Source organism: Amphibalanus amphitrite, unplaced genomic scaffold, assembly GCF_019059575.1.
Source record: "Amphibalanus amphitrite isolate SeventyFive unplaced genomic scaffold, NRLGWU_Aamphi_draft 000076F_arrow, whole genome shotgun sequence".
NCBI lineage: Eukaryota > Metazoa > Arthropoda > Thecostraca > Balanomorpha > Balanidae > Amphibalanus > Amphibalanus amphitrite.
In genome coordinates, this window is record NW_024881572.1 from 371,817 (window position 1) to 396,323 (window position 24,507).

The window sequence follows — 24,507 nt, forward strand, 5'->3', positions numbered from 1 at the left end:
TGGCGCGCGGAGCGCCGTCTTCAGGAGGGCCGGCGGCGCGGCGCGGCGCGCGCCACCCCCCGCCGACCGCGCGCGCCACCCGGTCAAGCCGTGCCAAATTAGCAATTATTCGCCGATGACGCCGATGAGGCCGGGTGAGTCGCTCGGCCGGCGGCCGGCTCTGATAAATGGCGTCGATTGATCGGCCGAGCCGCTAACTGGCTGTCAGGAATCTCAATTAAATCACGTCTGCCCGTGTGGGGCCGGCGCAATCAGCGAACGGCGCAAACTTGGGGCGACAAAACGGACGGAGCGGCTGGCCGGGCCGGAGGACGGTGTGAGGCGGCCCGGCCACAGTCCAGTGCGGTGGACACCTGTCACCAGCGGAGGGCAGCCGGCCGCCGGGGCGGTCACACCAGGGGCGTCGGCGGCCGTCGCGCCTGTACTTAAAGCAAATGTGAGTGTGACTAATTGATGGCGTTCATTTACGCTCGGGCTGCGCCGGAGCGCTAATGTCGGCCCGTCTGGCCGTCCGCTGAATATTAGTGACCACGGAGTGTCGGCCGGCGGACGCCTGGACGGCGCCGCTCGCCTATCCAAGGGGGTCGTCCACAGCCGGACTGCAGTGCCGACTGGCCCGTGACCGAGGTCCGGCCAAGGAGTAGTGGACACAGTAGAGCACTGGGATGGATGAATCAACAGTTTATTACCTCTCAACGATATGAGCTCAACAGCCAAAAGGCTTATGTAGGCTTCTGCCTCGCGTTTTAAGGCAAGCACCTAAATAATATCGCTCTTTCGCACTCGCAGCTTTCCCGAGGATTCTGACAGGCAGCAACTGGCCGATCAGTGACGCCGCTGCCGTGCCGTTGACAAGGAGACCGCTGCGATGGTCGGTATAAGGCCGGGGCAGGGGAGGGGTTAATTGGAGTAGTCTGCGGATCACACCCACGTGTGTCTGGCTCGGCGAGCTGCCAGCTTAGTAGCCCGTGAGGCGGCACTTATCGGAAGAGGCTTGCTGCCAGACGTAATGTGCTCATTTCTGTGACAGCTGCTGGAAACAAGTACGTATTTCGCTCTAAGCTCAGTCGAACAATGTGCGTGTCAGGTGCTGACGCATGCTCCTCCCACCCATCCACAGTAATCCATGCGTAAAGAACCAAGCGTAGAGCAGAAATAGTTTCCATCGTAATGCGTTACTTTTATGAAATTGAACCCTACGAATCCCAACTGGTTCGCCTAATTTTCTAAATGGCATACCTAAAAATTCGCTTAAAAGTTATTTTTTGTAAATTGTTCTACATGAGCCCTCTCAGACGTGGCATGGGCCCTCTTTGGCCCGGGCCCTTTCTACAGCCTGGGAAGATAGGACAGGGCCACAATCACCCAAGATACAAAATAAATGATTTTTTCACCTTTTTTGTCAAATTGGGCCCTTTTCCAAAAAATGGGCCAAAGCCCGTAAGCTTTATCTTGGCGGCGGCACCTTGAGAAGGCCCCCTATGGCTTGATTCCCCACTCCTGCAAAAAAAAATGAACGTTGTGAAATAACGTCGAGGCAAGCAATTTGCTATAACGTATTTTAGCCAATGTGTAAAATAAAAGCAATATTGATTGATATAACTTTTTAGTACGAAAAAGAAGCAAACGTTCTTGCAGTCTCGTGCATCGCTTATACCAGCTGATTTGATTTTTTTGCGTTATGTTTTGTTTTTAATTTGATTAGTCAATTATAAAGTAAGGAAGTGCACTTGCACTGCCTTTCTCTGCTCACTTGTTTGAAGCTTATTATTATGTCCGTTAAAATAGTAAGTTTGAACTACATTGAACCAGATTACCCAAAACCATTGTTCGCATTAGTGTGTATGGTTCATAATAAGTGTGCACAAAAAATACAATGCGTGTTTCTCAAGAGCCTGCGCCGTTTGAGCAATATTCTATCTGACATTTTCTGTCCATCCATCTGTGACGACGGGCACGGCGCCCGTCTGCTGGTCACCCTGCTCTGTATCACCGTCGGGGACCGGGCCGACTGACCCCGGCCACCACGCCGGCTCAGCGTGGCTAATTACCGACCGAACAGTCCGCAAACAAACAGGCTCGCCAGTCAGAAATCAAATTACGATCGCTCGCCGTCGCTGGATAAATAGCCGCGCCGACCAGAAAGTGCGGCAGACAGGCGGAAAAAGAGCGGCGCGCCGAGCCGGGGACAGCCGAAGGCGGACCACCACGGGGGAGAGAGGGGTAGAGGAGAGGGCTGTGGAAACAGAGGAGGGGAGAGGAGGAAGGAAAAGAGAATGATGAGAAAGACGAAAGAAGAAAAAGGAGGAATCGGAAGGTGATTGGAGAAAATGGAATGGGCGACAAAGGGAAAGAAGTGAGATCTATAATGGAACACAATGGAATTAACATAGCAAATGCACAGTAGCATGAGACGCTGACAACCACTGTTTTTTTTTCACCTGCAATCCGGTTGTGGAGGATGTTTGTCTAGGTACTTCTTTCAAGTCCGAGGGCAGAAGTCCGATTTAATGAACTTACTTCTCTAATAAAGAACATTGATCTTGCCTCGCTATGAAAATAGTATCCATGGTGAAACCGCAACGAGAAATAGCATCGAAAGTATAATCATCGAAAACATACTCGTAAAGCCGACAGGATCCCGCTGGTTAACTAACAACCTGGCTGTCATGGCTAACGTTATGTCCGACTGATAGAAGAAAATCGTCCTTCATGCTGTGCCGCAGCGCAAACCACTTACAACACTGACACTAGATGGCAGCAGCAGCAGTGTGCGCCTGATTGTATACTGTACCGCAGCGCATACTACTTACAAAACTGCCGCTAGATGGCAGCAGCAGTGTGCGCCTGGTTGCATACTGTACCGCAGCGCATACTTCTTACAAAACTGCCGCTAGATGGCAGCAGCAGTGTGCGCCTGATTGTATATTGTACCGCAGCGCATACTTCTTACAAAACTGCCACTAGAATCTAGATGGCAGCAGCAGTGTGCGTCTGATTGTATACTGTACCGCAGCGCATACTTCTTACAAAACTGCCGCTAGATGGCAGCAGCAGTGTGCGCCTGATTGTATGCTGTTCCGCAGCGCAGGCTACTTACAAAACTGCCGCTAGATGGCAGCAGCAAGTTGCGCCTGCTTGTATGCTGTTCCGCAGAGCACAAGTATGATGGACGCCCTCGACTTTACGCGAATATCTCGCGTAAAAAGCGTCCGTTCGCAACAAAACTATCAATAACCTCAGTATGACTAATTCTACACATATCCTAAACATTTGATGATACTGGCCCAAACGACGTTTGACCAGCGACCTGTTTCTCGAGACCATGTCAGGCCAGAATGGCAATCCGGAGTGTCAGCGCACATTATCCGTGCTTTTCCTTCCTGTGAGAAGAAACATGCCAACATGTGCAATGATGTTGAATGTTGCTGCCATGCATTATGGTTGGTGTCAAGGTCACGTGAAGGTCAAGTTAAGATAGGGCCTTTGGTGACCTCGAGTGACTTGAGTTTTAAGACGATTGAGGGTTGTTTTTGGAGCTGATTTCAAATCTGAGACCAAATTGAAGATTTGAGAAGCACCTACCTATTTTAGGCAGCATGTTACGAAGCCGTCAGTGATGGTTAACCCGCGCCGGGCCGGTGCTCTGAGATTCCGCGCCGGGCCGGGGGGGTGTCTGAACACCCCCCTTCTAACTCTAACTCGGCTCCTGGGCCACGTAGCGACACGCAGTAAGCGGCAATCGAAATAACGTCCAAAATCAGGACGAAAACACTCGGTCATTTTTTGGGTCAGGTCAAAGGTCAGGTCACCAGAGGTCACCAAAGGTAAAATGTTGACTATTTGAACATTTTGGAAACTGCCGACGGCTATCTCGGGAACCGATAGAGCTACAGCGCCGCGGAAAAGCGCATTCGCTAGCCCTTTTACAGACCTTTCTGGATAATGTTCTCAGATTTGACCTCAGGCCAACGGTTTAGCCTCCAGAGGGCAAAAACTCCAAAAATAGCCGTTTTTACCAAAAACGTTTTTTCGGCAATAACTTTTGACTCAAAAGAGCCATGACATTACTTTTGCCAGCATCGTGTTCCTCTCGTCGATACGCGTCGAATGAACTATAATTTGACCTTGAAAGGTCAACTTGAAAATTTGACCTCAGGTCAAGGTCATGACCTGACCGGAAAAGGTCATGTTGCATATTAGTCGATCCGCAACGTCGAGCCGAACACATCTAAGACGTTTTCAGCGCTCTAGCATGCCTCTATCAGAAGTTATTAGCGAAAAACGTGACCTGAGATGACCTCGGGGACATAACGGGGGGTCACAGTTGCCATTTTTCGGTTCAGTGTGTCAATTTTACCTACATCTCGATGTTTGAGAGTGTCTAGAATAGCGTTCGTGCAAAACAGACGCTTTTAAATTTTATCCCATTGACTTATAATGGAGAGGCCGCAAAATTGACCTGACCTTTAGTCACCGATATCAAAATTCCGAGATAGACGTTTTATAGATAATGTTGCTCTAATCAATCGCTGAAAGTTTCAAGGCAATCGATCAATCGGTGTAGCTATGACGAGCATTCTTATTCTTTTTGAGGTGGTCACTTGGCGTAACCTGGTGACCTGACCTAAGGTGACCTGGGTCTGTAATTTTCACAACATGTGCGGAAAAGATGCACGAATAGGTGTGCCAAAAAAGACGGCGCTCCGCGCCGCCGTTTTTGAGGTATCTGCGAAAAACCGCAGGGGGGGGGGGTGTTCAAACACCCCTCCCCTGGCCCGGCGCGGGTTAACACCTGATAGGTGTGGATATCTGGCCGAACTCCTACTAATGGACCTGACCTGATCCGACCTACCTTAAAAGTATGAATGCATTATCTTCGATTAAATCTAATATGAACTGACGAATCAGGACCCCCGAAAAAAAAAACAGAACGACCTGCCATTAGAAAGTTTTATCAGGTCCCGAGCTCCACGATATTTTACTCATTGACCTGACCAGGGAAGCCAACCTAATATCTAGGACCTTAAGATTGGGGTTATCAGCTTCCGCTTGTCACGGGCAGCACGGCATTTTCGTTTCCGCGAAGCTCTAGCTCGGTCATAGGCCGAACGGTTGAGGGCGGGGGGGGGGGGGGTGGTCCAACATGAACAGACTTATCCCCCATACATTAGCGGCTGGCAAGACGGTAATGTATTGGCAAGACGCCAATACGGGCTAGGGTAAGAGATGACTGTGCTCTAGTAGCGACCACTCGCGGACACACGAAAGGTGCAGCGGTTCTCCATTAAAACAGGCCACAGACGACCGTCTCGTCTCGTTTTGGATCACTCAATGATGGATTGACAGATGGATCTGTTCAAGCTGCCAAATGCAGCTGATTGAAAAAGTGGGACAACCGGCTCTGTACTACCGACAGAAAACCCGCACAGCAATAAGCAGAAGACCTAAATCATCCGTATGTAACTACTACAGTCCCGTGAGCCGAACCGACTGGCGTCCATCACCAAACGATCCCACCGCCGCATCACAAACTCGGAGCCACCAGTGAATCCTTTATGTATCGTTCATAGCATATCTGTCAACTTTTACAGTACAAACAACAACACAAGCACGTATATACACACACTAACAGTTTCTATTCGGTGAAAAGGCCGCAGCGGCGCGGCTGTCTAGCCGGCGGCGCGCGGCGGCAGGTGGCGCCACCTGCCCGCCCTCTGGCCGGGAACACGTATTGCACGGCGCCCTCCGGCGCCGAGTGAGAATTGAGCACGACTCGGCCGCCGCCGCTCGATGCCTGCGTCCGACACGGAACGACCTCACGCACAAAACAGAGACACCACAGTCGGGGAGCGCGCCGCGCCGCCGCCCACGCCCGCGCACCTGGAATGACGCCACGCAGCTACGCGCCGGCCGCGCCTGTCCGCCGGCGCGCGGTCAGCGGCGGGCGGTCGGTCGGGGAGGCTGGCAGCAGAGCCCGACTCGACTGGAGGGCACCCTCTCGCCGGCTCAGCGGCGCGGAGGGTCTGGGGCGGGGCGGGGCGGGGCGGGCCGCCGCGCTGCGCGACAGCCAACAGGTACTCGGGCGGGGCGGGGGAGGGGAGGGGACCTACCAGCGGCCCCGGCCGCGAACTGACACGACACCGAGAGCGAGCACTAGGGCGCGCTACCGGCGCCGCCGCCGCTAGCACCACCCACTATCACAGCGCCTCTACCGCGGCCCCCACGGAGCCCCTACCGGCCTACGTGCGCGCGCAGCACTTACAAAACGGCCAGCGCCGCCGGCCGCCGTCCCCGCCTCTTTGTCTCTCTCTCAGGACATAGACAAAATATACTCTGAGTGTGTCGCTCTGCCCTGCTCGGCGCCGCCCGCCCGCCGGCCGGCGCCGCCTCCGCCCGCTCTTTGTACAGAAAAGATCACAAGGCATCTAGGACACAAGCGCTACGGCGGCCCGCGGCTCGGCGGGGTCCGGCGGGAGGCTGGTGTCCGCGGGATCCGGCGCCGGGGGATCCGGGAGGACCCTGACGAGGCGGCGCCGGCCGGCGAGGCGCGGCCCGGCTCCCTCAGCTCAGCTCAGTTCAGCTCCGCGCCGTCAGCTCACGTCAGCGCCCAGAGCTCCACGGCGCGCACGATGAAGTCGGTGGAGCCCGTGAGCGGGTCGTTGTTGTAGGTGAGGCAGCGCTGGGTCCGACCCCGGTACAGGTCGCCGTCCAGGTACAGGCCGTAGTGGCCGCTGTAAAACAGAGAGTAAGAGGTCAGGTCAGCTCAGGTCGCCGTCCAGGTACAGGCCGTAGTGGCCGATGTAACAAAGGTCAGGTGAGGTCAGGTCGTCGTCCAGGTACAGGCCATAGTGGCCGCTGTAACAGGGAAAAGGGTCAGGGTAAGTCCATAGAGGCAAGAGAGGTCAGGTCAAAAGGTAAACGCAAATCGACTGATAATTATTTTTTTTTTTTGTTGCTTGGTCGGCGTCCGACTGGAATTCATAAACGCTGACATGTGTACGCAGTCTTGTTTACAGCACAGTTCAAGGTCCGAAAATATGGGCGAGAGTTCCATCCAACTGACCGCAAGTGTTCATGATGATGGTTTTGCTAACACACCTGCTTGATAAGGATAATTACGCATCGCCAGTCTTACTGCGTCGCAATAAAACAACTACGCAGCCATAAACACAGTGGAAAGTAAACAATCATCGCTGATTATAGCCAGAATCATAACAAATATGTTCATCGATGCGGTCTGTCTATTAGAGATACACACCACACGAACACAGTATGCCAGCCTAATGAGCCGTGCCGCGCGCGGTATACTCACTCTCCAGAGCCGAACTCCAGTCCGTCCGGCGAGCCGCGCACGAAGTACAGGTTCTCGCCGCTCCACGCGAACGTGCGGAACCCTTCGTGGAAGGTGAAGAGGAACGTTTCACCGGTGCCGTAGTAGTGCTCGCTCATGTGGATCGGCGTCGAGCACAGCGCGCCGAAAATCTGCAGAAACAGGAACAAATGACGTCAATATAAATAATGCCATGGTAATATTTGAATAATATCGGCCGAGTGAGGTCAGTGCGGAAGACAATGAACCTCGCTGTCACACAACATCCTTCCTGAAACCGAGATTCTAAGGACACAACCCTAAACTGAAGAACAGTTTTGGAAGAGATGAAGTGGCCGATAACAGTCCAAAGACAACAAACGTTTCACGGCGAAGGCCGCCATCAATCGCCGGTGTCGGTTTCTGAGATAGTCCGCGGGCGATTCACCGGCGCGCCGCCCGCTCCGGGAAACGGGACCGCCCCGGGCGCGGTAAAGGGGAACTAGCTGGCAGCTGTATACAGCCTGTCCTTGGTCCGGGGACAGGTCAGGGCGGTAGGACGGCCGATTGTATCAGCACGCAGTCCTAGTGACACTCCCTGACCCCAATGTCGCCGTCTGCCACCACAGTCGGCGCGGAATAACAATGAGGTACGAAAACACCGCACAATGGACGCTGTACGAAATGGTCGGCCTAATGCTGACCGTTTTGTCACCGACCATAAAGTTAATCTCGCGAGATTGGAGTAAAACCGTTACTTTTAGAGGTGTTCATGGAATTGGTGTACTACGGGCGGGAGATAGCGGACAGCGGTGGAGGTGGACTCGCAATGGGTACTGGTTCCAACTGGATTCTGTATTCCTATCTGCCCGCAGCTCAGGTGCGGCGCCCCCGCAATGTGCTAGGCTGATCGGTGGTCATCTCACCACAATACCGCCAAAAAACACGGACACCCACCAACCGCAGCACACAACAGCCACGGACAATGAGCTTTCACCTCGCGGTACCGCGGCCGGAGGACAAAACAATAGCGTCAGGTCAGCGGTCACACGTCGACCTTTCATCTTTTTGACGTCACTCCCAAGGCAAAAGTAGCCATGAGCACAGTACGGACAAATATAGCCCAATACCCAATACTTCACGAATTCGTGATTCGATAACTACAAACATCACAGCAGAGTACCTACCGGCACATCTGAAACAGAACCCCAGCTGACTGACGGCCAGGGCTGCATCAAAACAGCCCCCCCCTCCGTCCCCCTCGTGCACAGCTAATCCCGTACACTGGCCTCCAGGAGAGCGGGCGGTCTGCCACAGAGGGGCCCACCGCGGGCGCCGGCCACCGGGGGCCCGCAGTAGCAGCGGCGACCACAATTGGGAAATCTCATCCGGCATCCAGCCACTCGGTCAGTCGGAAAACGGGATCGTAGGAAAAAGTACATGGTTCACATCGAACTTGAGAGTCCGACAACGCCGGGTGATTAGGAAATAAAATCATTAGAGGACGATCTGATGTCTCTACGTAACTGACCATTATGGTTCAGTAACTCATGGAGTTCAAGGACGACACCTTTGTTATAATTTCATAACCCTGATTAAGGTCGATATGTATGTGGAAATGTCCCCAGCTCAGAGTCCAGTTCACAGTTGTATGTCTCAATCATGTAAACATGGCGCACTACGAGGATTTAACACGTCAGCCACCCCACAGACGTGTCTCATGTATGTATAGTCTCTCTTGAAAGTATCGCGACTCTAAGGGAAGGCGCCACCTGTCCCAGCCGCGGTTGAGCGGAAAAGTTTGAGAGCCGCTGGTAGCACTGACCGAAGTCTGACACGCGGAGGCAGCCAGCGCGGCGGGCCGAGGGGAGTGGTTGCGGCTTGCGGAGGGATAGGGGAGGTGGCAGTCGCCATCCGGTAACTTGTGGTGGCAGTCAGCATGTGGTCAACGGAAGCCACCCTAATCGCAGAGGATTTGTTGAGATTTGTTTCATTGCAAAGTTAGCAATTTGACTGGTCATCGGCACGACTGTCACATTTTTTTTGGGGGGGGGGGGGGGGGGTAAAATCCGGAAACCCGTGCCCATATACCTAAAAAATCATCAGTTGCACCCGCTAACAGAATGCATCCGTGCTTGCACATACACCCGTGAGCGGATTTAAAAACAAGAATTATCTCTCTAGCCAGTTCGCCAATTCGCTGTCTGTGTCTAGCCATTTAGTCCTATATTTGAAGTTCTCTCTTTTTAATGAGCCGGTTAGTGAACGGCGACAAAAAAGAAAAGAAATGCTGTTCAGCCATGTTCTTTTTAAAAACTTATTTGATGCCAAGCTTCCCCCTCCCCCGCATGACCTGTTTACGTCATTCAGAAGGCCTCATCACAGTAAGGGTTATGGCGGAACTTCGCTTCGTTGTGATTTTACGCGTCACGCACACTGAGTGATTGGCGCCCAGTAAGGCACACCAATGCCCGGCTGGTGAGCCAAAGAGGCACCGGTATCCGCCTGGGGCGGTGGACGGGGTCAAGGGAGAGCGATACGAGCATGACCTTTGGCCGGCCTCCGCCTGTTTTGACCCAGTTGTCAGCCGCTGGGGCCTGCGTCATATAGCAGTTTTCCTTCTACCGCTGGCGTGAAATCGTGTTACGCGTACTTTTTATGATACAGGCCATGACCTCCCTACCTGAGGTCCTCAAACTGAAAGGAATACTTCGCTGAGCCACCGCAGCCCAGGACGCGATACTTTCAAGAGAGACTATACGAGCCCCGTCCGACACACGGCCAACAGTCTTCCCGTCGCCGCTATGGCTACCCACCTGTTCGTCCGTGTCCTGCACGAACAGCAGCATCGGACACTCGTAGGCGGACGACTTTCTGTAGAGCGACTTCAGGCTGAAGCCGTGCTCCGACGAGCTGAAAATGAGCGACCACGGGTGGCCTGTGGGGGGGAAGGAGGGGGGGGGGGGCGTCAGACAGCAGCGAACGACAGACGAAACGGCAGACGTCTATACTAACGACAGGGTGGGGTAGGTGAGAGGGTTGGAAACGATTCTATGGGAAGTGAATTTAAAAGAAGACATCTAAACACTGGCAATACACCAGGCAAATGCATCTTAGCGCATCACTCTGGTATGTTGTTTGGCAATATTTATAGTATGTTACAAAACACAGGATTAAGGCTCGCTAAGAGAGGAGCGGATTCTGCACTCTGATTTGGAGCTCGGCCAACGACGGCTCACAGTGCTCCGTTCAGACCACCCACGCGAACAGCGACAGAGACAAACAGATCCCCTGCCAGCGGACAGGAAGGATCGCTACTCTATCGACCCTGCTCAGTGTCCCGGCGTCGGACGGCGCGGCATGGAATGCCCATTATTGTTTCAGCTATCTCTAAAGAGCGTACAACCGTGCATCAGATAATCCTCATTAATGATGCGGATAACAAGGCAAGGTCGGTCATGGAACGGGGCAATGGCCAGCACGGTCTCATAGTCAACATGAGCAGTACGGCAGTGCCGGGAACAATGAGCTGGAATAGATCCACATTCCACGCACCATACAGTCTGCCATGAAACCCCGTCGCTACAGTGACATTGTAAGGTCGTCTCACGACGCTCGAATAAAGTTGCAGCCGGACTCGGTATCGGTATTCCCTACTTCAATAGCCCAACACCTCATAACTGCAGACAGAGACGACAGTTTGCAGCCTTGCAGCATGGTCACAAATACCCCGATCAATGCAACTTTACTCCTATCACAAACACCGCTCAACAATATACCGGGAGAAAGCAAATAGCTGACAGCAGACTTTACGACCAATCAAGGTCGCATCCGGCTTATGCTGGGGCCCGATCAGACGATGGACACTAAAAACTGTCCGACAATCCCATGACACGCAGCAGGAGGCTGCACGGTGCCCACTGGGCAGCGCCAAGGTCGAGAGGACGCCGTCTGCCGGCCGGGCGGCCCCTATATTAGCCGCGCCGCCGGCCCTTCGTGTCGGCCGCCCGCCCCCGCTGACGTCAGCGTGACGTCAGTGGGGCAGTTGGTGATCGGTGTGATGGGCGGCACGGCTGCCGGGTAATCCGCACCGCACGGACCGCCGCTCCGACCGATCGCCGCTAATGCCCCTCCAATAGATCCCTGGAATGTCGCAGCCCAGCCGCAGAGGAATGCAATGGGGCTCAGCGAATACCTATCGGCTAAACCTCTGTAGACCCATACTGCAAACGTTACTAAACAATGCATTCGCAACGCTCTGTGTAGCCTACCACATGTATGACCCATTTCCCAAGCACCTGTTCCTGCCACACTTGTCTTACCTTCGACTCGGGGCGGGATTTTCTTGCAGAGTTTCTTCCGAATATCATCGGTGAGCAGCTCGGACTTTCCGATCAGGTCGGGCACAAACTCCATGTCCATGGAAGTCATTGAGTTGGAGCAGAGTGCCCGCCGCAGCTCGTCAGACATTCCACCCATCTGCCGGGGTCAGGTCAGACCGAGGTCACACGGGGTCACGGAGACGCTACTCAGGGTCACATCAGAGTAGACAACTCGCGGGGGTCATGTTAGATTGGTCGAACTATATCGAATCATTGGGGCAGACGCCCTAATCTGAGGCGGATGAGAATGGTTTGCCAAAATAAGCACCACATCTCGTCATAAGGAGCTTGTAACAGCGAACAGCGAAAATTGGTCACACTGAGACAGACAGCGGCTACACCCAGCGAGCACGGTCAGCGAACAGCAAATACGGGGAGCAGTTAGCGAACAGCGAACACGGAGAGAACAGTCGGAGAACAATGAACGGGGTAACAGTCAGTGAACAGCGAACACGGGGAACGGCTAGCGGTCAGCGGCCAAAGGTTTACGATTATGGGTCAGCAGACACATAATCCTCGGGCTCTGTGCTGGTTTTCGAACAGTGATGGTCAAGAACGTCCGTTATTCGAGTTCATTCATCAAGGCTGTTCTGCCCGCCCCCAACTAACCTATTCACCATCCCACGGCATCTCACGCTGTCTCATGTCTGCTCAGTCTTATCTCGTTACACTCTGCTGTACGAACACACTGTCCACCATCAAGACACCGTTCACTACGAACACACTGTCCACCATCAAGACACCGTTCACTGAGAACACACTGTCCACCATCAAGACACCGTTCACTACGAACACACTGTCCACCATCAAGACACCGTTCACTACGAACACACTGTCCACCATCAAGACACCGTTCACTGAGAACACACTGTCCACCATCAAGACACCGTTCACTACGAACACACTGTCCACCATCAAGACACCGTACACTGAGAACACGCCGGGTCCTAGAAACACACGACACACCGACCGTCCCCCACACACGTACCGACACCATGGCTGCAGCCTACTCGGTCAGCCAGACCCCGTCAGTCACACAATCAACCACAGACGTCCGTCCCTGGTCAGCCACACAGTCCTGCGCCCCACCCGCGCCGTACTGGTGTCGGCGCAGCAAGCTCCGACCTCGGGAAAGTGCGGCCGCCCCGCCCCGCCCAGCGCGGAGCGGAGCACACCCTCCCCCGGCACGGCTTTCCCCGCCGGCCGCCGCCTCACGCAGTCCGATACCACCGCATACCAGCAGCCGCCGGTCAACGCCGGGGCCAAGACCCGCACTGCTGCGGAAACTGGCAACAGCAGCCTTCCACGAGCTGCACATTGTAATTCCAGATAAAACTGAGAATGCAGTGCATGGTCCTTCCTTTTTGAATTGCTTTCTCTCAATTTTTTTTTTCTGTAGCATTCTAGCAGTGTATAGCAATATGCTTGGCTGAAGGAAACATGTCTGATCCAGACTCGATCTGGTGACCCCACGCTATCACAGGGCCCACATCAGCCACCTGAGCCACCAGGCCAGGATCAGTTATCCCAGACCGAGCTCCAGACTGATCCGGGTGACACCGGTCAAAGTCGGGTCAGCCCAGCCCGGGCAGTCTTACAGAGACCAGCCGGCGCCGCCCGCCCACCGCGCGCAGCCACCGCGCTGCGCTGGGGGCTGGGGCTGCTGCAGTGGCCTCCTGTCTGCTCAGTACAGCCACCGCGCTGCGCTGGGGGCTGGGGCTGCTGCAGTGGCCTCCTGTCTGCTCAGCGGCCGATCAGCACCGCTGACGTCAGCAGCGCCAGGTAATGACCGGTCACGTGACGATCACATGGCGGCTGCAGCCGGGCGCGGAGGCTGCGGGTCGGAGCTCTCATGGGAGGCGGCCCGGCAACAGACGGGGCCGAGGCCCGGCCGGGGAGAGCGACGGTCCATGATCGCACAGGCCTCATTAGGTATGCGGCTCGCGCACCGGTCAAGATTGGTCACAGTGACGGATGTTCCCACGCCGTGACCGGTAGTTTCGGCAACTGTGGGTAGTTTACAGCAAGGACGTGGCCGTACGGGTAAATATAAAACATATATGATTCCCCGTCGTCGGAGAGGCGCCCAGCGCAGACAGCGCGGCATGTTTTATCCAGTTTCGATTGTCTCCCACATTGTCAAATCCTCATCGATCATTGTTATGGATTAATGTCTCCCAACGATCAGGGAAATTCTCATGGAAGAGTCACCGCGCCTCCTCAAACACGGAAGAGCCCGATCCATCAGAGCCAAATAAGGAAGCCCCGCACAGGAGAGGGCTGTCAGTCAAGTGTGGGGTGTGGGGGTCAAGTCAAGTCATTCAGAGTGTGGGGGTGCTGATTTCGGTACCGGAAGTCTGAGCGAGTCGAGAGTAGAGTGACCTCACCCAGACAGCCTGAATTCAGAGCAGTGTGCAATCGTCATGCTCTGAATGTAGCTAATTGTGAAATTAAAGGTGGAGCTCTACTGGTGTTGCCACTCGAAGTTGGACCACGCCATATTCAGCTTTGATAGAAAGGAAGCCTATTTTCCGGAGCAGAGTCCCGTTTGTGCATCTCCTGCGTAAGGAGAGAGTCAGGGTGAGTTTGGACAGAGTCCCTGGACAGAGTCCGGACTCTGGCGCCGGTCCTTTCACTCCCCGTTCGGCTGGCGGGGCCGGGTGTCGGTCCACCGACCACACCGCCCGGTCCCCGACTGCCTCTCACGGTCCTCGGCAGGTGGTGTAAGCGCCATGTCGCCACCGGACCGGCGCGGCTCTGTCGGCAGCGGCCAGAGGACCGAGGAGGTGTCTGACAGACGGCACCAAACTGTCACCGCTGTCCTCCAGCTGCCACCCGACTGTCACCTGCCACTGAACACCACGCTCACCAGCTGTCAGATTCTGTGCCCGGATACAAAGGATGTGGATAGCAGGTCACACCGTCTGAGCCTGTGCTACTTATCCCACCGGTTAGCTAGACACTCATTCAGATTCTATTCGGAAAATCACACGAGCGTACCCTACTTTTCCAGCCTTTTATCACCCCACACTATTCAACTATGGTCGTGTGTTGCTCTCGAGCCTGGCCTTGGCTCGGTCGGCGCGGTTCCTGCCGCACAGAGCTGGCCGGTTCCAGTCGGAGCAGCCCCGCGCACGGCGCCGCCCCACCCCTGACCCCGCAGTGACCCTGGCGGTGCCGCCGGTCGTGACCGAACGGCGCGGTGACAGGGGGCGGGGGGGCTGCAGCTGCATACCGCTGCTCAGTGAGCCAGCGAGAGGGCATTGGTGCGGTTAACTGTTTAATTGACACAGCGACGCAGTTTCACCGAGCTATCAACCAGTGTAATGATGCGCGCTAAATTAATCCACAGCGCAGTACACTTAACCACTCATCAAGCAAATACACAGCTGTATGTGCATTTGCATGATGCAGTGAGTTCGTCCTCTGCAGGGGTCCGCAGTCCCCTCCCCCTCCCCTCCCGACTCCCAGTCGGCGCGGCGGTCAGACCCGGCGGCGCCCGGGTGTGGCTGCATGGACCCGTTCCGGATCAGCCGACCAGCCGGCCGGTCGGGCGGCGTGGTCGGGCGGGCGTGCCGGTCCATTTTAGCTCGCCGGCCGGTCCCGGCGGTCAGGCGGCGCGGCCGGTCCATTTTGGCTCAGCCCGCCGGCGCCCCACACCTCCGCCGCGCCGTTCAGAGAAAGCTGCCGCCGTGGGTCATTAGCCGGCCGCCGGGAGTATGTACGGCTCCTGCCTCCGTCCAGGGACTGATAGAGAGCGGGCCGGCGCTCCGGGCCGACCGGCCAGCCCGACGGCTCCGGCTCGGCACCAGGAAGCAGTCGACGCCCGGCCGCAGCCGCCGGCGTGGGTGCCGCCGCGCCGGGCAGCTGTGCACTGTGAAGGTGTTCGCTTAAATGGTGAAAATTATCAGCAAACTGCAGTAAACTGTTGCGGAGAATGACTCGGTGCAAGAGCACGCCAAGGGGCAGTGGCACAGGGAAGGAAGGTAAATACCAAACAGCTGACGCCGGCCGCTCCGCCGTCGCACCCACGTCACACATACGAGGTCAGAGCCGCGGGAGGCGCCGGCGCTCCTCTGCCCACCTACCCCTCTGCCGGTGCCATGGCGGCCGGCCGGTGAGTCGTCCCGCCGCGCAGCTCGCCGATCGCACACTCACTTCTCACACCGGCGCTCACACTCGCGCCGCTCTCACAGCTGCCGTGTCTTCACAAAGGCGAGAACGAGCGAAATGCGGCCGGCGCCGCTGGCCCTGCGCCCGGTCCGGTGACGTCACCCGCAGGCAGAGTGACGTCACAGACAGGCCGTGTCTGACGTCAGACAGCCGACGGACGGGGTGGCGCGGCAGGTCGGAAGGACAGCCCGACCCGCTGGGGTTAGCAAAGACACAGCAGTCGCTGACGGCTAAAAAATAGTTTGTAGCTCATCTCGCATAGTCGTCATATTTAGGCGAAGAGATGGTTAGGATGACAGGAAGATTGCCCGTCGCAACAGTTGGAAAACGATATGACTGCTTCGACTGTCCATACGCTATGCCATGCCACACGACCCCTCTGTGCTGATTACATTCATGGAGGGTCATACTTGGAACAAAGAGTTCCAGTGGAGACGGCGCATCCCTGCTCCCCAGAATCTGACGAGAGGAAACTGTAGGGACACCAAGCAGGCCTTGCAAAAGACATTCGTCCGCGTTGTTCCCGTGTGCAACTGCAAATTGGACAGTGCACTCGTCCAATGCACCGTGCACAGTAACCCATCCACAGTGCACACTCAACCCTTACATAGAGACGGGGTGGAGTGGAGGGAAGAGAACCTATAAGAGAGAAGACCCTTTCTGTTGCCAAAGATGAGCCAAAGTTGAGCCAAAGATGAAATGGGATCGAGAAAAAAAACTATTATTGGACTCACCGCGGCGTTTTGAACAGACAACGAACTCACTCACTCCGTGAACACATCAGCTATGGTTTCAATGCAGCCCTTTGATCAGCTCCAATGGCAGCTTTGCGTCAGTGTTTACAGTCTCCATAAACCGACACGAACAGCATGCGTCCCAGTTTCGGGCAAACTAGGCTGATGCATTGATCGATCATTGAATCGACAATGCCAGGCACAGGCATACGACCAGGAACTGCGGGTCGCAGCGCAGTAACCCGCCCAGTTTTTGTCGCAAGCGCCACAAAAACCCGATCTCGGTAAGCTCAAACAAAACAACACCGAACTTCATTAACCAGGTCCCATCTCGCTCACTTCCTGCCAAAGGTGGGACTCGTTACCACCAAAACCACGCTGTTTATGCGTATCCAACGCTGCGGCCTTGACTGGCGCCGTGGGAGTCGGAGCCCTCCTGACCCCAGTTCGACCCCGCGGCTGACTCCAACGACCCTGACTCGCCCCGTGGCTAACTCTGCCGACACTGACTTGACCCTGCAGCTGACTCCACTGACCCTGACTCGACCTCAGTTCTCGGCCTCGAGGGGAACCAGAGCGCCGCTGAGCCTGGCGCCGGTCTGCGTGTGACGCCTCCGTTCGAGGCGGCATGGCGTGGCCGGCGGAGACGCACTCAGTACGCAGTGGGGCCATCAGAGTCGCAAGGTCGGTTGACATGACCCACACCACCCCACGCGATACGCATCCATGCATAAACGCAGAAGTGCGCAGTAGAAATGGTCTGATACGATTCATGCTTTCGGCGGCGACATTCAAGAGTCGCTCGAAATTCGCGTCAATGAACGTCTCATGTGAAGACAATTACATTCCGCTGCACAATAGAACAAACCTTGAGCGGAGCATGCCAGCATGTCAGCTGCATAACTCGTTTGGCGTGACTTCCATTGTAATAGCTCAATAACGTCCCGTCAATGAAGGAACACAAACAAACCCTTGTCATAGCAGCGCACCCTGCATTCATCCATGCCCTGTGAGTCTGTGTCTGACTCAGCAGCCGTCGTGTGTGCCTGCTGCAAACAGGCGCTGCTGATCACAGCCGTGCCGCCTCTGAGAGGAAGACGCCGCTCCTCTCCAAACCACCCGGCGCTACTCCACTGTACACACAGTCAACACAGACAGACAGACAGACAGACAGACATAACAGCGCTGAACAAACGGCACCCACCCCCAAACGGTGCTGGCCGGCCGACTATGTCAGTAGCTACTCATTCATGCACCAGCTGGTCAAACATACACAGTTCTCAGCCAATCTAAACAGGTGAAATCTGTTCAGTAGCTTCCCACGGACAGAGAAGGCAGGTAATCAGAAATCGGTGGTTCTTATTAGGTGGGTGACGGTGTTTCAGCATTTATTGCGGAGCGACAGGTGGAGCAAAATGACGAGAATTCAGTAGAAACAAATGGAACGTCGTGCCTCAGGATAAGTCTCTAGGTACAAATTTAGATAGCATGAATCATGTTATCTACGGTATCTGCAATGGTGGAAAAAGTAGTTTGTGTAACCATAGCAGTAGAAAAGTAGTGACAGAATAACTGCCACAAGCATCGTGTGCAACGCATGTGGTTATTGTTATTGGTAAAGAAGCCTCAGATGCCTAAGCAGGTTAACGATTTCACAAACTATTAGGCACGGCGTAACATATTTTGACATCCTCTGTCTGATTCAATAAACAAATCTGTCATTCACTGCCGTCACCTCCGACCTCGGGCCCAGCCGGAACCGTGGCGAGGCCAGCGAACACGCACATCATCCGAGAGGCGGTGGTGGGTGACGAGCGCGCTCGTAAATTGGGACCAGCCGATCGGCTCTGACGGTGCAAAATCAGATAAAAAAGACCCCTATGTGCTGAAGGACGTTTCTTCGCTATTGTCCTCATACACAAACGGATCGCCAGTATGAAACGCCCCTCGTCGAGCGCTCACCTTTTTCTGTTTCTTAGCCGGCCGCAGACGCGACAGAATCTTCTTGTGTTTGATTTTGGCCCGCAGCGAGCCGAACCAATCGAACGGCCGCAAGTACATCTCCACGTCAGCCAGCGAGATGCGCCGCTTCATCGATCGCCTCTGTTCCGGCTCCGCGTCCGGCTTCTGTTCCTCCTCCTTCCCCTCCGTCTCCGGCACCGGCTCCAGCGCCGGCGCCGGCTCCGACAGTTCCGTTATCGTCACCGACATGGCGCCACGGCGAGAGTACGCCCTGCCCCGACGGCGCGCGGCCCACGACTGGCTACCGCCGCACCGCCGCCGCCGAGCGACGAGCGACGGGCGGCCCGGAGAGGCGGTACCTACCCGCCGCCGGCCAGGCTCAGCTCCCGGTCCGCTCCCGGAGCCTTTGGACCGAGCCGAAACACATGAAAAACACGTAACCAACACGTGACGAGGCACATGGCGAGCCATGCGGCGCGGCGACGAGCGTCTGAGCGCGCACCTTTCGCACCAGATGCCCCGTGCGATAGGCTAACTGAGCTACGTGGGACGCAAACACAACACCATTCGCAGCGTCCGCGGAATTCTGAGCGGAATTCTGAGCGGAGCAGAACGGAACTGGACACAATCGGAGACGGAAGAGGCGATGACAGTTGCGATGTCCCAGATTCGGTCGTCTCCGGGTGTTCTGTGTCAGAACAGGTGACCCTGCCGGTGACACGGCAGCAGCGAAAAGGCGTCCAGCGATACCGGACTGAGCCGGTGCCGGGCGGTTTCCAATAGACCAGACACACCGCACAATGGTGTCTGTCGCCGGTATACCGTCCTCCTCACACGCCCGGCATGGCAATCAGGGGAGAGTGGGACCGGACAGCGCGCTGCTGCAGGGACTGGCGTCTGTAGACGGCCCGCGGACTCAGAGACCAGTCCGACCTCTACCCTAGAGGTGTCGTACAGCCGACGGTTCGGGAGCCCCACACTCTCCGCACAGCCCCCGCTACCGGCCGGGGTTCACCAGAGAGTTGCAGTCACCGGGCTTCTCTCGGAGGGGTGGTGTGTTGTGACGCGTCGCAGTCACCAAGTACGTGGCTCAGGGCAACAAGATAAAATAAAGGGTATAGCGGCCAGACACGGAAAATGCGGAACATTTAGGAGCAGAAGAACTGAATAAAAAGTCGCAGAAACCAAGTTGAGAAAGATAATAACATTATCAGTTAGAGCGGTTTCAGTTCTATGCGACACACCTGTAGTTTTCATGACATCTTCAGTCGAGTATCCGCTGGGTTTGAACATCACTTTAAATGCATGAGCAGACCGTGCTATTTGAACAGCCTACATGTCACCTTCACCGGTCCGACTCCCAACGGCTTATGATAAACCTGTGATGTCCTTCACACACAGACACAGTGCACATTTCCTGGTTGCATGACCCCGCGTGGCAGCTGGGCAACGCGGAACACAGTCGGCAGCGCGCCACCCTCGGATGTGTCTCCCCAATAATCCACGGGCCGGGACAGTCGCGGCCGTGCTGCAGACAAGGCCACGGCCACGGGCCGGCGGCACGGGACGGGAGCGTGCGTACCCGGTCTGAACAGTGTGGGGGAAGGGGGGAGGGGTGAGTATACCCCGGCCGAGCGGTGGGGGGGGGGGGGGCGGCCAGTCTGTCCAGATATACCACGGCCCGGGCGGCTGGTCGCAGACACAGTCCGTTCAGAGGTATAGTGATCTACACCGGCAGATGGCCCTGAAGCAGTAGCGGCGGAACACCTTCAATTAAGGGGGGGGGCACTGCCGACTTTTGGTCCCATTCTTTCCATGCAACGCCCATAGGGATAATGTTAAAATGTCAAAATCAAAGGGGGCACGGTGCCCCGGTGCCCTCCCCGTTCCGCCGCCTATGCCCTGAAGGCCTCATCAGCCCTCAGCTGCACCGCTCGACCCAGATCAGCCGCAAATAGGCGGCCGTCTGCTGTGGATCGGCACCGGTGACCCCCAGTCACCGTCAGAGACTCACAGGAGTAGCTCCACACAGCCCCCAATTGCCAAAAAATATGTCCGGGCGTTACTGGGCGCCTCCATTAATATACAGCTCGGTAAAACAAACGATATGATTACCGAACATCAGTCACTCTTTGAACAAACTTTCTTCCCACCCAATCCAACAAAGATCAGTTCAGATAGGCTCTTGGCTATTCATCTTGTCAGCTGAGATGGCCGTAAGGTATGCTGGAGGTATGGATGATATATATAAGAAGACACGGTCCCAGAGGGTCCGCATTACCCCTGAAGCACCAGAGCCAACAGAAGATAATCCGCGAGAGTCGCAGTTGAGGCCACACAGGAACGGCGACCCTTCTCCGGCTTATGATGATTACAATAATAAAAACAGCAGCTTCCTCGTTGCAGGCTTTGTCTAATCCAAATTACCATCCACATCCCCTAATGAGATACGGGTAACTAGTACTTAGACGGATAACAACGTGATTAATCAAATATCTAACTATAAAAAATGCAGAGCTTTGTGAATGCGGAAATAAAAATATCCGTAAGAGGTTAATTGTTTGCCAGCTCCGGGACCAATTACGAGAAAACCTTCACACCAGTATAAAAATAAGCAACAAGATAGTGTTTATAAGGGAAATCAGGTACACATGTCAATTGTCTAGGAAGCAAATGCCGTACGTACAACATGGAGATCAATTGTCAACCAAGGTTTTGAGACCATGAAGACTCGCGGAAAATGAGCGCATTGCTAGTAATTCTGAGCGGCACCGGCAGACCGTCTCGATCTCAGCAGTGACGCCGGAACTGACTGAGCACTTTGAAGTCTCCCGTAGTCCGCCTCCAGCCCCGCAGGGAGACAGAACTCCACTGATCATAGACACATCTACATGCTCAGACAAACGCCAGCAAGTCAGACACCTCGAGCAAAGCACGATACTTCCATCACGGAAACAGCACAGTTCGCTACACTTAATCATCACAGCACCAAACAGTACACAGACAACCCCCGACTGCCTCTACCACTCCCACACCTATCCGTGCTTCTATCCTCAGGATACTGAAATCCTTCTCCTCCACGCCGCAACCCCCCTCCGGGCTGGACAGGCAACTTTATCTCATGCGGGCTGCTCCCTTGGAGCGGCACCGCTGCTCCTGAGGGAGCGCACCCCGTAGCCGGGTGCAGTGAGTGCCTTGGGGCTGGGTGGCCTGTCCTCTGGACGGGCTCAGCCCCGGCGACTCACTAGGGTGCCTGCCCAGACCAATGTCTCCCCCTAATTCCTATCATCCTTCCGGCTCTGCAATGGTCTTGTCGACCGAAAGGGCCTAACCCAACAAAACAAACAAACAAACAATCTACCACTCCCTTTCGCTGCTCAACCCCTACATTCAGCCTCTTCCACAGTGACTCCTCGACACACGGCACACATCTCCTGCGCCCACACTCTACAGCTCCCCCTCTCCCATCAGCGCGGTCCGAGCAGGCGACAGCTGACATGCGTCGATGCCAGGCCCGTGCAGCTGGACACAGTGAGACACAGATCCGAGACAGGCGCGCACACACTGCCTACAGCAGGGGAGGGAGGCAGGGACGGTGCCGGGACGGACGGACCATGGCAGGCGGACAAACGACACCCCCGAGTGGCTTAACTCAAATTTCCAGAAATGTCGCTTTAGTTATTCACAAACGATGAATCTTAAACGCGTCGATTATGCCATTTACGTTTCTGTCGTACTATAAATTTAGCTCAACAAATCCTTTTTTTGCATCCAATAAAGCGCCGTATCATTCACCGCTAAGCAAATCGTTTTAGTACAATTCTCCAGACTATCAACTAGCGACATTCGTAAGCCTGGTGTCCTGAGTGCCGTGTGATGTCCTTTGTCCGCCAGTCAGCTGGGGTCGGGTCGGGTCGGCTGGGGTCGGGTCGGGTCGGGTGGGGTCGCGGTCTGTCCTACGGCCGGGCGATGCAGAGTAGCGCGACTAGAGGCCCTACTGGCAGCCAGTGCGGGCGGGCGCGGTGGCGCACTACGCAGGTCAGTGAAGACGGCAACACGGGGACATCGAGGGACACACATACGGTGAAGGGCGACGAACGGTAGGAAATGACGGGAAACAGTCGCAGAAACAAAGGGGACAATGAGGGAAACACAAGTAGTAGGACGAGGTGAACCAAAGAAGTGGCAGGGTCCGGCCTGGGGAAGGGGAAGGAACGGCATGGGGCACGACGGACGATGGAAGATGGCAGAACACGTGTTAACCACAGGAGACGATAGAGCAATATCGGGGAGGGGTCTCAAGATGCAGACATGGATTACAGGGCAGTTCTAATTACTCTACCAGACGCCATTACTAATATCAGGAGGGTGGCAATGGTAGGGGCCGGGAACAAATGGTACCAATCCTGATTGACGATGCGTAAATGGGATTAAAATAGCTGTCTTTTTTAGATAATTAAATTTATTGGGTTCTTCTTTATCCGCCAAACAAACAAGTGCAGCTGATATGTTTTTGTACCGACACGTAAAACGTCGGACCGCTGCCGGCACTGACAGGAACGTATGACATAAGAAGCGGAAAATCGCTCGCTGGAGGGACCGGGGCTGGGATAAGGTCCAAGGCAGCGGGTGGAGGGGCAGTGAGGGGCGGCTCTAACAGTGACTAGGGCCCGGCGGAGCAGAGGCGGGTACAGCTACGGCGCGCTCTATCTCTAGCTACCGTTGCGGCGCGGCGTGGCGCGGCCGGCCGGTTACCTCGCTAAATTCCTCCTCTGACGTGGCCGAAGTCTGGCTTTTGATCATACTATACAGCTTTACGTAGGGGGCCTTTATCACCTGAGCGGGGCGGAGCGACGGGCTGTGGTCAGACAGAGCGCGGCCACCCGCCGGCAGACACACGACCGCAGACACAGACACAGACAGACACACAGACGGGGGCGGCCGAGACCCGGCGCAGAAGCGGTAATCGGTCAGCCGCCAATCAGAGAATCCACAGAGGAGAGACAGAGATAGCACGGTGCCGTGAAAGAGATAGTTAGATGTGAATAAGACAAGAAGATTAGTTCAGAGTAGATAAAGTGTAGCGCAATCGGAAAAAGAGAAGTAAATAGAGTTAGCAGACCGGGTGAGAATGCAACGCAGATCGGTGAGTCAGATCACAGACCACCCCACCTCCCGGGTCCGCCCACCCGTACCCCGTACACACGGCGCCCGGTACCGGTCCCGGCCGCCACTCACCTCCCAGCTCTGCTTGGGCAGCTGTTTGGGCAGGTCCATGAGACCCGACTCGCCCGGTGCGGCGTCACTGGACGCCGTCGCGTCGCCCTCCTCACACTCCCAGATATCTGTCGACAGGGGGAACGAGTCAGTCAGTGGTACAGAGAAACGAGCCCGCAAACCATCGCAGGACACAAACCATTGCAGAGCTGCGCGCCGATAACATACAACGGTGCTTGTTAGGCAAGTCTGACCATTTTTTTTTTATAATTGTTCTATAAAAATAGGTAAAAAGATACATCCAAGCTTAGTTCCAATATCATGGTTAATGTAAAGAACCTGCTAAAAAATAACAGCGCTAAGCCGGAAAACGGACGGACCTACTGCAAACGATGCACTGGATCCCGTTGGCACGCCGGATTTCACAGGCGGGTGATAAGTTCATGAGCGCGCGTGTGATGTTATCTCCCTTAGTTGTTTCACTATGTATCGCGCTATTGCCAACAACAAACGGTTTGTATCATGTCATATTATCACCATGCATGGCGCGTTCTAAATTGTATGTGGGCCACACATAAACACAGGAGGCGAAGCTTATCTTAACCTTTTAGTGCGACATAGTACCTAATCATCTTTCAAAAACAGCATAATAACTAACTTAATATTAAAGAAAGGATCGAGTGGGCGCAGATACAAGAAAATGTATAAATACGTTCTTTCACTGGCA

The 24,507-nt window shown here is 55.1% G+C and overlaps 1 protein-coding gene across 8 annotated transcripts in view; it reads right to left on the reverse strand.

Annotated features, from left to right (window-relative positions):
* Window positions 1-5,542: 5,542 nt before the first annotated feature.
* The window catches only part of LOC122379373 (oxidation resistance protein 1-like), a 69,453-nt gene continuing 50,488 nt past the window's right edge, over window positions 5,543-24,507 (reverse strand). For 4 of the 8 annotated variants that reach the window (XM_043361529.1, XM_043361528.1, XM_043361524.1 and 1 more), the window contains 6 exons: window positions 23,802-23,908; window positions 23,319-23,399; window positions 11,635-11,791; window positions 10,129-10,250; window positions 7,316-7,485; window positions 5,543-6,734 (listed from right to left, as the gene is read on the reverse strand). In XM_043361529.1, the coding sequence (XP_043217464.1) occupies window positions 6,599-6,734; window positions 7,316-7,485; window positions 10,129-10,250; window positions 11,635-11,791; window positions 23,319-23,399; window positions 23,802-23,908 (773 nt within the window). In that variant the 3' untranslated portion in view covers window positions 5,543-6,598. The remainder of the gene's footprint in view (window positions 6,735-7,315; window positions 7,486-10,128; window positions 10,251-11,634; window positions 11,792-23,318; window positions 23,400-23,801; window positions 23,909-24,507) is intronic. The other 4 variants (XM_043361530.1, XM_043361527.1, XM_043361526.1 and 1 more) reach the window with 2 other exon arrangements.